Source organism: Fonsecaea erecta (assembly GCF_001651985.1).
Source record: "Fonsecaea erecta strain CBS 125763 chromosome Unknown Scaff3, whole genome shotgun sequence".
NCBI lineage: Eukaryota > Fungi > Ascomycota > Eurotiomycetes > Chaetothyriales > Herpotrichiellaceae > Fonsecaea > Fonsecaea erecta.
In genome coordinates this window covers 2,404,429-2,418,314 of record NW_017387246.1, presented here as the reverse complement: position 1 = coordinate 2,418,314, position 13,886 = coordinate 2,404,429, and the positions used below count along the sequence as shown (strand labels likewise).

At 54.1% G+C, this 13,886-nt stretch overlaps 5 protein-coding genes across 5 annotated transcripts; 2 read left to right on the top strand and 3 right to left on the bottom strand.

Annotated features, from left to right (window-relative positions):
* Window positions 1–227: 227 nt before the first annotated feature.
* AYL99_04123 (hypothetical protein) lies at window positions 228–2,269 on the top strand (the record flags this gene model as incomplete). The annotated part of the gene is made up of 5 exons (XM_018835637.1): window positions 228–670; window positions 723–1,464; window positions 1,561–1,796; window positions 1,858–2,214; window positions 2,266–2,269. 5 exons carry the CDS (start codon window positions 228–230, stop codon window positions 2,267–2,269), a joined length of 1,782 nt encoding a protein of 593 aa, XP_018695287.1.
* An 835-nt stretch (window positions 2,270–3,104) lies between these two features.
* AYL99_04122 (hypothetical protein) lies at window positions 3,105–4,948 on the top strand (the record flags this gene model as incomplete). Its single annotated transcript, XM_018835636.1, has 2 exons — window positions 3,105–3,350; window positions 3,404–4,948. The coding sequence occupies 2 exons, from the start codon at window positions 3,105–3,107 to the stop codon at window positions 4,946–4,948; spliced, it is 1,791 nt and encodes a 596-aa protein (XP_018695286.1).
* Window positions 4,949–5,173: 225 nt separating this feature from the next.
* On the bottom strand, window positions 5,174–6,757 carry AYL99_04121 (hexokinase; the record flags this gene model as incomplete). The annotated part of the gene is made up of 3 exons (XM_018835635.1): window positions 5,174–6,046; window positions 6,100–6,656; window positions 6,718–6,757. The coding sequence occupies 3 exons, from the start codon at window positions 6,755–6,757 to the stop codon at window positions 5,174–5,176; spliced, it is 1,470 nt and encodes a 489-aa protein (XP_018695285.1).
* Window positions 6,758–7,468: 711 nt separating this feature from the next.
* Window positions 7,469–8,380, bottom strand: AYL99_04120 (hypothetical protein; the record flags this gene model as incomplete). The annotated part of the gene is made up of 1 exon (XM_018835634.1): window positions 7,469–8,380. One exon carries the CDS (start codon window positions 8,378–8,380, stop codon window positions 7,469–7,471), a length of 912 nt encoding a protein of 303 aa, XP_018695284.1.
* A 261-nt stretch (window positions 8,381–8,641) lies between these two features.
* Window positions 8,642–12,720, bottom strand: AYL99_04119 (hypothetical protein; the record flags this gene model as incomplete). The annotated part of the gene is made up of 5 exons (XM_018835633.1): window positions 8,642–9,676; window positions 9,728–9,963; window positions 10,853–12,142; window positions 12,212–12,604; window positions 12,672–12,720. 5 exons carry the CDS (start codon window positions 12,718–12,720, stop codon window positions 8,642–8,644), a joined length of 3,003 nt encoding a protein of 1,000 aa, XP_018695283.1.
* Window positions 12,721–13,886: the final 1,166 nt, after the last annotated feature.

Sequence of the window (13,886 nt, the reverse complement as noted above, 5' to 3'; positions counted from 1 at the left end):
GGATCCCCAATGGCCCCCATATTCAAGCAACGGCGGCTGGAACGTTCCAACTCTATCTATAAGGCCCCCAATATACGTAAATCAGAGCCTCACCGTCAGTTACGGAGAATGCCTGATGGATGGCTTCGACTTCACAATGAGACGGCTCTGAATATCTTCGGAGGAGACGACATACTCTCAGACGACCTCAGATCTCGACGTAACACGTGGAACAGTGCTGGGCCGATATGACACCAACACGCACTCAAGATGTCGAGTACGAAGTGCTTCATCCCGGCCAGCACGGTCGTAAGGACGGCACAACACCGAGAGCACCGCGAACTTGGAAGGTCGCACTGTCGATGGCTTGCTCGATCATAGCTGGGCTGGTGTTTGCCTTGGTTCATCACTTCTTCTACACCTATTGGAATGGGAAAGTCGTGTCCAGCGACGCACAACAGCGTTGGATCATACGAGGCGGAACTGCTTTTGCTTTTGGCTTGAAAACAACCCTGGCTTTGGGCACCAGCATCGCCTATGTCCAGTACTTCTGGTTGACTGTCTGTTCCAAGGAGTTTGAGGTGGGCAAGATCAACTCGATTTTCAAGGTTCTGGGCAATGCCTTTGAATTGTGCGATTTGAAACTTTGGTTTCGGCTGCCCGTCCTGGCCTCGTTGGCCATTGTAACATGGTCAGCCTTGCAGGGAAACACATCCATTACTTATGGCTAACCCGTACCGCAGGACTCTCCCTATTGCGGCCATCATCTCACCTGGCACGCTCATAGTAACTCCGTCGACGGGAAACAGAACAGAACATCTGGGAGTGCCACAGTTTGACTATCGAGATTATACCCCATTTGCTTCGCCCCTCCCCTCCGATGACGCCAAATTCGCCGGAGCCAGCAATACACTCGTACAACTGGCCCTCGGAAGCGCTACTACCCAGTCCATCCTGTCTATATCGCCGCCAGTCGCCAACTCGACATACGCCGTCAAGATGTACGCCCCGGCCCTGACATGCCAAGTACCAGCCCGGAACGATTCCCTTGCTATAGAGGGCGCGTATACTAACTATGCGGACACCTCGGGCGGGTTTGGCATCAACTATATGGCGTGGGTCCCCTACGGCGACGGTGCCGAGAACGGATGTCAGAATGGAAGCATTGCCATCCCGTCAGATCTCACCACCAACAAGCTACCCAGCACAACCGACAGTTGTTACGACGGTTACAGTGCCAAACTCAACATTTTCATCCCGTTCAACACGGCCAGCGACGCAACTTTCTCCGAGTCTTCGGTTCTGCTCAACTGTTCACTCATGAATGCTTCGTACACCGTCAACTTTGATTTTCGTGATCGTGCACAACGTGTGAACGTCCAGAGTCGAGAGCTCTTGAACGGGGTTGCAGGTTTGTCAAGTTACGAGGAGTTGTTTGACGACTCCCCATCCATGTTTAATAAGCTATTGTCCTACATGTCTGTTGTAAGTTCTGTTATTCCTCTCACTGATAAGAGACCGTTGGGCCCTTTTGCGTCGCTGTTGATACTCCTCTCTCTATTTGTTAACATATGCTAAAAGAATCTACAGATGGATGCGTTTGGGCGTATTATGGTGGGCACGATAAACACAGATCACTACGGGACGATTACGCCGGCCTATACCCTCGTGCTTTCCACCGGACTCCGATCGCAGTTGTCTGGAGTCACGAACAACGTGCCTAGTACCAGTAATGCCACCTTTGCGCGGTCGGTGGAGAATCTATTTGAAAACATGACCATGAGTCTCCTCAGCTCAAATGACTTTATTGTCGACTTGTGAGCCACCCTCAATCCTTCCCCCGCTTGCACTACAGAACACGCCTAACGTGCGCCTTAGTTCAAACGAGACCGAAGCCGCTGGGACACCCTTGACGGCCGTCACAATTTACTATCCTCAGAACATCTACACATATGAAGCAGCGCAGCTGTGGCTGGCCTACGGCATCGCCATCCTCGCCAACGTCCTCTGTTTGCTGACCGGCATGTTCGCGATGCGGCGCAATGGACTCTCCTACAGCAATGACTTCACAACCATCATGAGAACGACCCGCAATCCCAACCTCGACCTTCTGGTACCCGAAGCCGAATCCAATGGTGCGGAGCCGGTTGCGCCACGGACGAAGAAGGGGACACTCACGTACCAACGCTCAAATGAGTATGGGTGGGCCGGCTTTTCGGCCAAGGGAATGCAGTAGTCCGTGTTGTCTTGAGATCGTGGCGTCTATCAAGTCTAACTCACAGAGAGTTGAATGTCCAATACGGCAGCAATTTCTGTTGTACTATGTGTACTTCTTCGCCAGAGGCCGCAAAACAGGACTTTGCCTTGAACGTGGTGCTGAGCGAGATGGCGTTATCCGTGCTTGGGAAAGTTGACAATTTGAATATAGAACTAGTTGAATCTCACCGACGACAAGAACGGCCAGTTAGGAGCGGATTTGCCCGGTCTCCTTAGAACTGAAGGGGTCGGGCGTTGTAAGGCTCACAGGAAAGGCATCTGGGACGTTTGTCATCTTTGTTACAGCACATCAGCTGAAACATTTCTAGGACTCTCCAGCTCTGCTGCACACTAGAGTGCCCTTTCTGTCGATTCTTAGCACTGCCGAATTACCCACATCGCCTTGGACCACTGTGCTGGCTTGCGTCACATTATATTGATACCTATTCTGTCAACGTAAAACACGTGTCTTGCCTTGAGGAGTGACACAATGCAAATACTGGCAGGATCGCAAGAGCAGGCCAAATAATGCCTGTACGATCTACGTCCTCCTGTGCGTCCTTTTTGTTTGCTGGGGAGAAGGAGGGTGATGAGGAGCAATTATTCGTCCCTGGAGCTGGCTGCTGTGTGGCGGCTGTTGTGCTCACAAAGAGAACACTAGGAATAATAGCCAACACGTCGTCTTTCGGGGAGAATGCTGGACCCTAGTCCAAATAGTCTGTCTATGGTTGCTGCTTTTGTTGCGCTTGATTCTTTCCTTAAGGCAGCATTAAATCTTTGCCCGAATGGGTTGAGTGGAGACGCAGATTTATATTCCATACTTTTGAAGTTCGACAAACAACACGGAGCAGACACAATCAGCCTGCACAATGCAAGCACCTAAGCGGCTGAAAAAGGGGGCCGAAGTGAAAATACAGGCGGAAGTGCTTGAGAAAGATGAGACCGAACTGCGGCTCGAGAAGGCACTCTTCGGAGACGAGGCAGGCTTTCTTGAATCGCTGAAAAGAGACCAAGTCCAGGACGATCGGTCGTTGGTGCGGCGCAAGCGTGGAAAGGACGACCAGTCTGAAGAAGATGAGGCTGATGGGGGACTGAGCGACGTGGCGGACGGAGACGTTTGTGTTCAGCTTTTCCTGGCGATTACTTCTCCATCTAACAAAATTTGCAGTTGTTTTTTCTCGACTCCGGAGCCGACCGTCTGCCTCCCTCCGTTTCGAAGGAACTCGAACGTACCGAACAGGTGCACACTCACCTACATCCAGATGCCGTGTGGCATGATAGCGACGATGACCGAATAACCGTCTCGCTCGCCTCGAACACTCGACTGCGAAAACTTCGTGACACGGAAGCCGACGACGTGGTTAGTGGGAGAGAATACATCCAGAGACTGCGCCGACAGTACGAGAGGCTCCACCCCACGCCGGAGTGGGTAACATATGCTAGGAAGAGGAGAAAGCTGTCATCTCGTTCCGACGAACATGATGCAGCGTCAGATTCAGATGTGTCCATGGGCGAGGACACCCTGCCCTCGGCCCAACCACTGGCGGAACTTCTACGAACAGCAGGTTCTCTGACACGGACAGACACCAAGCACCCAGGTGCCAAAGGAGTGCGGAAGTTACGGCCTGAAGTCATCGACATCCAGCGCTGCAAGGATGTGGCGGGCTCAGGCCCTTCGTCTGTCGACACCTTGCAATTCCACCCCTACTACCCTCTCCTTCTTGCGGCCGGTCCAAGTTCGACAGTCACGCTGTACCACATCTCGCCCCAACCGCCGAACCCGAACCCGATTCTGACCTCCCTACACCTGAAAGGCACGCCTCTGCACACGGCAGCCTTCTGCCGGCCGCGAGCACAACCTGCGCCGGACGATGCGAGCGAAGCACATGATCCGACGAAAGTCTTCCTTTCCTCCCGGCGCCGTTATTTCCATACTTGGTCGCTGTCCACCGGCACTGTGACCAAAGTGACTCGTGCGCTCTACGGCCAGGCCCGCAAAGAGCAGCGGACAATGGAAGCCTTCAAGCTCTCCCCCTGCGGCCGCTACATGGGACTTGTCGGGTCGTCGAAGAAAGGCGGCGGAAGCATCAATGTGTTGTCGACGGAGACCATGCAGTGGCTGTGCAGTTGCCGGATTGATTCGCGCGGGGGCGTGGCGGACTTTGCGTGGTGGCGCAATGGAGACGGGTTTGCAGTGGTGGGCAAGAACGGAGAGGTGAGCGAGTACGACATCGAGGCGCGGAGGGTCGTCATGAGATGGATGGACGAGGGCGCCGTCGGCACCACCGTCATTGCGTTGGGCGGCGACGCCGGGCAGCAATGCCAGGGCGGAAGCCGTTGGGTCGCCGTGGGCTCTTCGAGCGGCGTGGTCAACTTGTACGATCGGCGCGGGTGGATGGGGACAGGTGATCCCGGCGACCACGTCGCCGACAAGGACGACAGGCCTAAGCCCGCCAGGATGTTCGACCAGCTCACGACGCCGATCTCGCACCTCGAGTTCTCGCAAGACGGCCAGATGCTGGTCATGACGTCGCGCTGGAAGAAGAACGCCCTGAGACTCGCGCACCTCCCGAGCTGCACGTTGTACAGGAACTGGCCGACGGACAAGACGCCTCTGGGTAGGATCAGCGCCGCCGCTTTGTCCCCAGACGGGAGCTACCTCGCGGTGGGCAACGAGCAAGGGAAGATCAGACTGTGGGAAATCCGCGAGTAGCAGCAGTAGCAGCCGCAGCTGCAGGATGATTACTACCCTCGTGTCAGTAAATGCCTCGATCACGAAAATGCGTCGGCCGTCTGTGGTGTCACGTATGATATGGTATGTACGAATGTATACATGACATACATGAATGGCACAACCTCTCTATATCCAGTCTGTTCCCTCACGACCGTCCAGTTCGCCCACACCCCAGATGTACTTCTTCCGCTTGGGGCAGACGCACTACGTCAGGCCCGGGAAGTTCTTGACGTCGCGCACGCCGGCGGTGTTGCCCTCCTTGATGCGCTTGATCGTCAACGCGGCGATCAGGGCGGCGCCCACGCCGCTGCCGTCCTCGGCGCTCAGCATGACGATCGGGTCCTTCTTGCCCTTGGGCCAGTCGAGGATCTCGCGCAGCGCCAGCGCGCCCCGCGCCTTGAAGTGCGGGTACTTGTTGAACACCGACCCGTCGGCGCCCACGTGGCAGCTCTCGATGTTCTTCTTCGTGCAGATGGCCGCCACGCCGCACGCCGAGAGCCGCGCGGCGCGCGTGCCGATCAGTTCGGCCAGGCGGCGACACAGCTCCAGCTCGGGCTTGGTGGCGTGGATCTTGAGCTTCTCCTCGAACATGTCATGCGTCTCCTGCAGGTTCTCGAAGGGGTCCTCCTCGATGAAGGACAGGAACGACGCGTCGAGCGTGTACGGCTTCTTCAGCGCTGAGATGTCCTGGCCCTCGAATAGAAGGTTCTTGTTCTCGTGCAGGTCGACCAGCACCAGGCGGAAGATCTCGCCCAGGTACAGCCCGGCGATCATCTTCTCGAACGCCTGCTGGCCGGGTCGGGGTGAGGTCTCGTCGATGATGGTGTCGTATTTCGTGACCGGGAGGACCTTGTGGTCGTTGTCGAACGCGCCGTACTCGCAGTTGATGGCCATGGGCATGTCGTCGGGGAGGTTCATGTGTTTGAGCTTGGGTATTGAGCCACAGTTCTCCATGTAAGCGGCGTTGCAGCCGGTGCCGAAGATGCACCCGATTCGTATGGTCGGGTCCGTGTAGGCGGACGCAATCAGGGTGCCGGTCGTGTCGTTGATGATGGCGACAAGTTTGATGGGGAGGTTCTGGTCTATGGTCAGTCATGGCAGAGCGGTTTCCGGGGTGGTGCGTGTCGTACCCGTGATTCAAGGGCCTTCTGGAACTGAGGAACCACATCTTGCCCTTCGACACCGGAAATGTCAAAGCCTTTGGTCCATCTCTGGAGCACACCGTGATCAATGTAATCTTGTGTGGCCGGGTAAGAAAACGTGAAGCCCAGCGGCAAGTGCGCCAGGTCCTCGTCCTCGTGGTGATACTCGATGAACTGTTGCAGGCAGTCGGCGATGTAATCCCACAGCTCCTCCGCAGTCCCTGTCTTGAGCTCCTCCGGCATGCGGTATTTGCTCTGGATGATGTCGAACTCGCCCTTTTGTTCTGTGAGGGTGATCTCGCAGACTCTCAGGTTGGTCCCGCCCATATCTAACGCGAGGAACGTGCCTTGCTCGTTGCCGTCCGGGAAGCCCATAACCCAGGTCGGGTTCATGGGGATGTTACCACCCTCTTTCTCCAGGCCAGCTTGGAGCTCCGACACGAAGTGGGTGGTGATCTTCTTTAGCCGTTCGGCGTCCACGGTGAACAGGTTCTCCAGGGTTGCAATTTCATCCAGCAAGCTCTTGGGCACATCGGCCATCGACCCTGTCAGACATCAAGACTCAGCAACTATTTCCGTTCCAGCTCAAGAAATGGGTCGACTTACCCTTGCGGGACGGCTTTCGCTTTTGACCCAGCCCGACCATTTTGCCTGGTGCTGAACTGGAGAGGGAGAGGGAGGTGGAAGGCTGCGGGAAAGAGGGCTCGCGGCGGTTAGGACGAGAAATATGAAGCAGATGGGCCCTCAGGTGAGGGTGTCCAGAGAAGCTGTTTGCTGGGCAAGATTGCGGCGAGAAACGGAGGCCAAAATGTTGATACAGCAAAAAGTTTGGCGGGGTAAATAATACAGCGGCACAGCGGGTCGAGCAAGGGGCCTCGACAGAGTTCGTAGCTACGTAGCTCGGTAGGTACAGTAGGTATGACAGCACGCCTCGGAGGGGAGGGGGGCCATTTTGGCAGTATTCCCATCTTGGCTCAGTCAGGTTCAAGAAGCTCCGTTGATGCTATCTCATTCGGGTATCAGGATCGCCAATCTTGCACCACTTTCAGCACATTCTGTGATATCAGACCAAGACTTTCTCTCCATGAAGCACCAAGCAATTACTCCCCATGTTTTCCCACAAGATATGCCTGCAAGTTTTGTTTTGTTTTTGTCCTTCGTAGCTTGTGACTGACTGACTCTTTCCAATGTCTTCGCCAGCCATGACTAACCTGGCAACGCTGACTCACGATTCTCTTTCCGGGAAATCATCCTTGAAGTAATCGAGCAATTTCGCATTCCACCTGCAGCATCCAAGCACACCACTTCTTCCCACATAACTCTATGGATCACCATGCCTGAAAACACAAGCCTTGGTTCAGTCGAGCTCGATGATATCGGCTGTCTGTGAAGTAGTGGTGTCGGCGCTGCGCTCAAATGTGGGGTAGTCGACAACTCTCCATCGGTTGGGCCCAAGTGCAGGGTCTTCGGGCTTCTTTACTTGGGCTACTTGAGCAATAGCCCTAAAGAGCCGCTTGCGTAGAGGCCGATCGCCCTGTGTTAGAAACCTTTCGAAGTCATCGTTGCGCTGGACGAAGCTATCGTACCCTCCCTGGAAAATTTCGAATGCGATCTGATGAACAAAGTACTGAATCAATGGGACTTCGCAAACCGCCTCACCATCCCCGATACGCCCAGAGATCCAGAAAAGGTCAGCAAATCTGATCCTGTGCTCCTTATGGAAATTCCGGAAACAGTCGATGAGATCATCTTGAAGACCGGGCATACGATATTGGAGTGCCAGGATGTATGCCTTCATTAGTATTCTGTATTCGGTTGAGCTGCTAGGTGGAAGGGGTGGCTCGTTGTACAGGAAATTGACGACGACCTCGAACGCCGCAGGCTCATATATCAGACCCTGGAGATTGTAGGCCGGCGCGTTGGCGGCACCACCGGTAGCTGTTGGTGAAGCGCCGCTGTATTCACCGGTTTCGGCAGTTTGATCCTCGATATCTTGCTCCACTTTGACTTCATCTGGCTCTGGCGTCGCAGCGTTCTCAGTCGCCGCCGGCGAGTTCATAGAAACCCACCCGCGAGTTGGTGTCGGTGCCGTGGCCGTGGCCGTAGGCAGTGGAGGGGGCCCATGAACGCTGAAGAAGTCGGTCTTCTCGAGGAACGCGTAATGGACGTGGAACAGTTGTTGTGTTCGTTTCGTTCTCCCAACGACGATCTGGATAGTCGGATTTGCATATTTCCCTCCTGATTTGGAGCCAGGGGTCGTTGGCGCCATGGTGCGTGGTAAATGGAGAATGTCAAGGTGGTTTGTCTCGATGAAAATGGGACGACTCTGTCTCCTTCGATGGTTAGTGAGAAAGTGAAATGAGGAGGAGGAGGAGGAGGAGGAGGAGGAGGAGGAGGAGGAGGAGGGAGCTGCTCACTTGAGAAAAGGCTGAGTATTCTCTGAGGTGAAATTCACTTGAAACCGAGATTGCTTCCAGATGAGGGCGGTGCGGTACTTCAGCCCGCCAAGCTCCATTTCATTAACCATGCACTAGAGAGAAGGTTTCTCAGGTTTGTCCGCTTTCAGGTGAGGGTAAACGTGACTTAGCCCAGAGTTGGAAGACGTCGTGGGCGCTGTTGGCGTGTCGGACGAGGGACCAGCAGATGGCGGCGGCTTTTGTGAATTGCTCTTTTCCAGTTCTGCCCTGATCCTCTCATTGGACTCGGCGGTGACCTTGAGTGTGGCATCAATATCCTTTGTCAATTTCTCAATCTCATCATCCAGTGTCTCCCACTTGGATTTTGGAGGCACTTCCTGCGCCTCCTTCACGTTCCCTTCCGGGTTGGTGCTGGCCCATAGCTCTTCTAACTCCTCGCGCCAGCCGAGAGCATCTGCAAATCTGCGGACACCCTCATCGCAGTCACCTAACAGCAGCACGTCGTTCGGCCTTGAACCGATGGATCCCACTCTCTCCAAATTGATGAGCACGCGCGGAGTCTCTTCTCTGACGAACGACGGCAGGCTGGCGAACGGCTGAACTGTCAAACTGGTCCCCATGATAATGGCTAAATCTGCCTTGGCGGGTAGGCTCCGATTGCGATGGAATGACTCTGGAAGAGCCTCGCCGAAGAAGACGATATCCGGCTTTACCAGTCCAGAGCACGTCTTCCTAATGCAGCGTGGCACCTCCATCTTCTGAACCATCTCTTTCATCCGGTCACCGGGATACTCCGTCTTGCATTCGATACATCTCTGCGTGGCAAAAGAACCGTGTGCTTCCACAATCTTGTCCCCGGGAACTCCTGCTTCGCGCTCGAGGCAATCGATGTTTTGAGTGAACAACTTGAGCAGTCGGCCCTTCTTGTGAAGCAAGCTGATGAATGAGTGGGTCACCGTTGGTCGGTATTTGCCTGGATACAGTTCGTGCGCGAGAGTGTAGAATGGGTATGGGTTGTTTCGAAAATATGAGATGTCGAAGACGGCTTCAGCGTATGGGAGATTCAGGCGAGCAAGATTGGCATACAGCCCGGTGTCAGGAGAGCGGAAATCAGGTATTCCGGCCGAGGTGCTGATTCCTGCGCCAGTCTTTGAAACAGTCAGATCCGAACTACCAAAGTAAGTGGAACGGGGTCCTACCATGACTACAATATTCTTGATATCCTTATCTTTGATGTATTGAGCCACTGCTTCTATGTTCCGGGCATAGAGCGTGGTGGGAGGCGTGGCCTCGTCAACGGGGGTGGAAGATTCATTACCCATATCGAAGATGGTTCCGCGCCCCGCACGTGGATGGGAATGGCGCTCTCGACGTCGTCGACCTATGATGGCGAGCAGGTATCGGAACACTTTGAGAAGTAGAGAGGTGTTCACAGCTGTGGTTCCTTTCAATAAGGTCGTATTTTAGTTGTGGATGAGTCAAGTTTGAGGCTTGAAAGATGTTGGAGAGGAAAATGATCTTGGGGGCTGCAAAAAGACGTTATCTCTGGGCCGTTCCGCCCCACGTCATATTGGGTTCATATTCATATTATTACTTCGTATTGCGGGACTTGGGGTTAGAACCGCAGGGGGATCGGGTTAGGGAGGTCTAACTCTATGCAGTAAAGCGCCCATTTGGTACATCCACTGGCATACGACGACTCGGATTTCTACGACCAAAACTGACTCCCAAGCGACGGTGCAATGACTGTTTGATCTAGAAGAGGCGCCGGCTAAATCCTATGCTGTGAGACAGACCTGCTGGGGAGACATATTCGCGAACCTTTCCACGATTCATCAGGAGCCTGGCGCGAGGCCATACATAAGGCTGGATGAACAGCCCATCCTCTCCCTGAAAAGTCACCACTGTGGGAGTCCATGGAAGGGCAAACCAGAAGAGAGAACATCCATTGCACATTCCGACCGTAATTTTTGTGGAAACCACCAAGATCTTGCCCTTCAGCAGCTTGAGAGAGACATGAAATCGCTTGTATGCTGATTCAAGCACCAGACTATCCGACAGTAATACCCAACTCCCGTGCAATAATATCCGCAGCTTTCTCCCCGACTGCCAGGGCAGTGTTATACGTGTTCGCGGCCACATTCGACGGGACGATTGATAGATCTAGAGCACCCGACAGGGCAATAGGCAGTTAGCCTTAGTAAGCTCGAACACGATTGGAGTGCACTCAGAGTGATGTAGGGAAGGAAGTAAGCAGCTTTGACAAAGCGGCTCGGAGATGCGATGCAGAGACCGAGAAGAAATAAAAGGGGTGATCGCCATACCTGCAACCTTCAGCTTGCTGACACCGTACACATTCAAATCTTTGTCTACAACTCCTCCTTCCTCACGGGGACGCATCGGTGCAGAACCCAGATAATGCCACGCAGTCGCAATGCGCTCTCTGATGCAGGTCTTGATCGCTTCATCATCCTCTGCCGAATATTCCAGGTCTGCCAGCGGCTTGCCGTGCTTACCTGCCTCTTCTGCTGCACTGTTGTCGAGAGTTGCCAAAGCGGCCTTTGAGGATGGGGGAAAAGTCGGGTGTCCGACCGGGGCCTCTCCACGGTAACAATCCAGGCGGCGAGCGACCTCCCTGGTTCGTTTGTATGCCCATACATGCACGTCCAAGTCGATTTCCCCCGGACCTTCGAAGAAACCAGTGCTGATTTCTAGCGGTGCATTGGCGTCTCTTCCTGTGATGTGGACAGAGCCCCGAGAGCGTGGATAGGGGATATAGTTGCCTATCGTAAAATACTGCCCGGGTGGCACATCGGTAGGAGGACCAAGGTAGCCAGCAAAAGAACCAGTGAGCATCAATGGTTTTGAAGGATGCGGCACGAATTCCTCCTGCCAGAGCTTGATCATGGCTGGATTGCCAATTTTCTCAACCTCCGAAACTTGTGGCCGCCATCGGCCAAAGATTTCCAGGCCATTGGTCCCAAGAACAAGATTCCTTTGGGCCATTAGCTCTGGAACCCTTGCAGGGTTACGCAAAAACCAGTCCAGAGTCTCGTGTTCAGGAAGCGAAGCCTTGTACGCGTAATGTATGAATGGGTGGTCTTGGTATCGCTCACCCACGCCTGGCAGCTCACTCACGACTGGGATCCCAAGCTTCTCGAGGTGGTCTCGTCCACCAATACCTGACCGCTCCAGGATTGCAGGGGAGGCTAGAGCGCCTGCACATATAACGACAAGCTTGCTGGCTCGGACAACTCCCTGCTCGGGGGTTGGAGGGCTTCCAGAACTCGGTGGCGCTGTGGCGACGTACTCAACACCCGTCGCTCGGTTCTGGTCATCGAATAGGATGCGACTGACTTTGGTATGTAGGAGTACTTTGAGGTTTGGATGAGCGCCGTCATGGAGCAAGGGATGGAGATAAGTATGGGCGGCGTCTTGTCGCACTCCCTGCGGGGAGATAAATTTGTGCATCCGCTCGAAACCAGTCGCAGTTTCCAGGTCTTGTAGATCATCCCTCAAAGGCATACCACAGCGAGCAGCGGCCCGAAGGAACTGACAAGAGTACGCAGACTTGGGCCAGGAACCTAGTGATACATTGATCGGCCCAGATGTGCCTTTGGACACCAGCTTGTGTTAGTTTTTGCCCGTTCCAGAAATAGTCCACGCATTTTTACTGAACTTACCATGAACACTTTCGTCAAACTTTGTGACGCGAGTGTGATAGGTCTCCAACCTCTTCAAAAGCGGGATCATTTCCTTACGAGTCCAACCCTCCGTCTTCCACTCGTCGAAGTCGACTGCTTGGGCTCGACAGTACATCATGAAATTGATGGAACTGGCACCACCCAGGATGGCAGCGCGGGGGATGATAATGGACCGACCTGCGACCTGTTCGGTGGGTTTGGAAGGCAGAAAAACAGCGGAGGTTGAGTCGGGCGCCATGTGGGCGAGGAAGAGAGCCGGCGTTCGAACCGTTGGATCTTCGTAGTTGTCTCTGCCTTCCTCGATGATGAGGATTGAGAGAGACGGGTCGGCCATCTGTAGCCTGCCAGCAAGGACACATGCTGCAGTGCCGCCTATCAGGGAGGTGTAAGCCCGAGTCGCTAATATGTCGTTCCGGTCTGAGATAGTCAAGGTACAAACCTCCTGCAACAATAATGTCATATTCTTCCCTGATTCCTTGGGCTGCCATTCTGTCCGCCTAAACCCCTATGTCAAGGAGTCCAGGTAACAGAGACGTTGGGAATATCGCGTCCTCGAAAGCCAAAAGCTGTGACTATAGCACTCTGTCGGTCGCAGTGTACCTGTCACCGACTCCTGACCAAGCCGCTAGGCTTGCTTTGTTCGTGGTATTGGATTCGCCACTATAGAAGGGAATTTTTTGTCTTGTTGAATCCATCGAAAGCGAGAGCTGGCCCGAATATATAGCCTTGCAGTCCCCGATCTGGATCCATTGAGTGATGTTGCAACTGCGTATATACCGACCGACAAGTGACCTGCATCTGGATGAAAAATGTCCCTGCTCACATCAGCGCGCACCCCCATGGGCGTCTTGAGATTTGCAGGAAAATTCTCCAGAAAAACAACCAGTATCTTCTCATACACTTGTGGATCACCAAGTCAAGTACATGCTAACAGGCAATTCTCGCCTCCACGTCCACTCCACCATATAACCTGGCGTCCGCATGAGCCGCACCGGAAACGATTTGAAACGGGAACACTACCCGCTGGTTTTCCGACGGAGACAGCATATTGGCCCAATCACGTCGCCACCAGCGTCGCGCCAGGAACGTTCAAGTCAAGTAACTAGTGAACGACATATTTCATTCAGCAAGTAGCGCTGTCGCAGAATGGCAGCTGTCGTTTAAGAAAGCGTAGGTAAGCACTAGGGCACCAATGAGGCGGCCGCAACCATGAAGCCATCCATGTACCTCCAAAGTCCGAGCTGGATGTCCCAAGGTGTCTAGGCCAGGGTCTGCTGCCGTTGACCATATACGGTACCATCGCGAGTAAAAGAGAGTATGCTCAATCAGGAGATATATCCGCTGGACTTTCTCCATCTCTCTGAATAAAGCCTGCGGAGAAGCTCTCGGACGTAACTGTTTGGGTTTGCGGGTGTGGTATCGAATCATCTCTGTCCTCGAGCCGGACTACCACCAGTGAGCCTTGAACTATTTCAGTGGATTTCTTACGATCGGTCGTTGCAAGAGCCCCCCTCCCCACCAATCGGGCATATCATTAATCGAGACCCAGGAGTCTGTGCGTGGCGAAGGACCTTGATGTCCACGTCCACCAGAGCTATGATGTGACTGTTGGCGATGGGCTTGGACGCTCCTGGAATGGCTACAGCCGGGATCA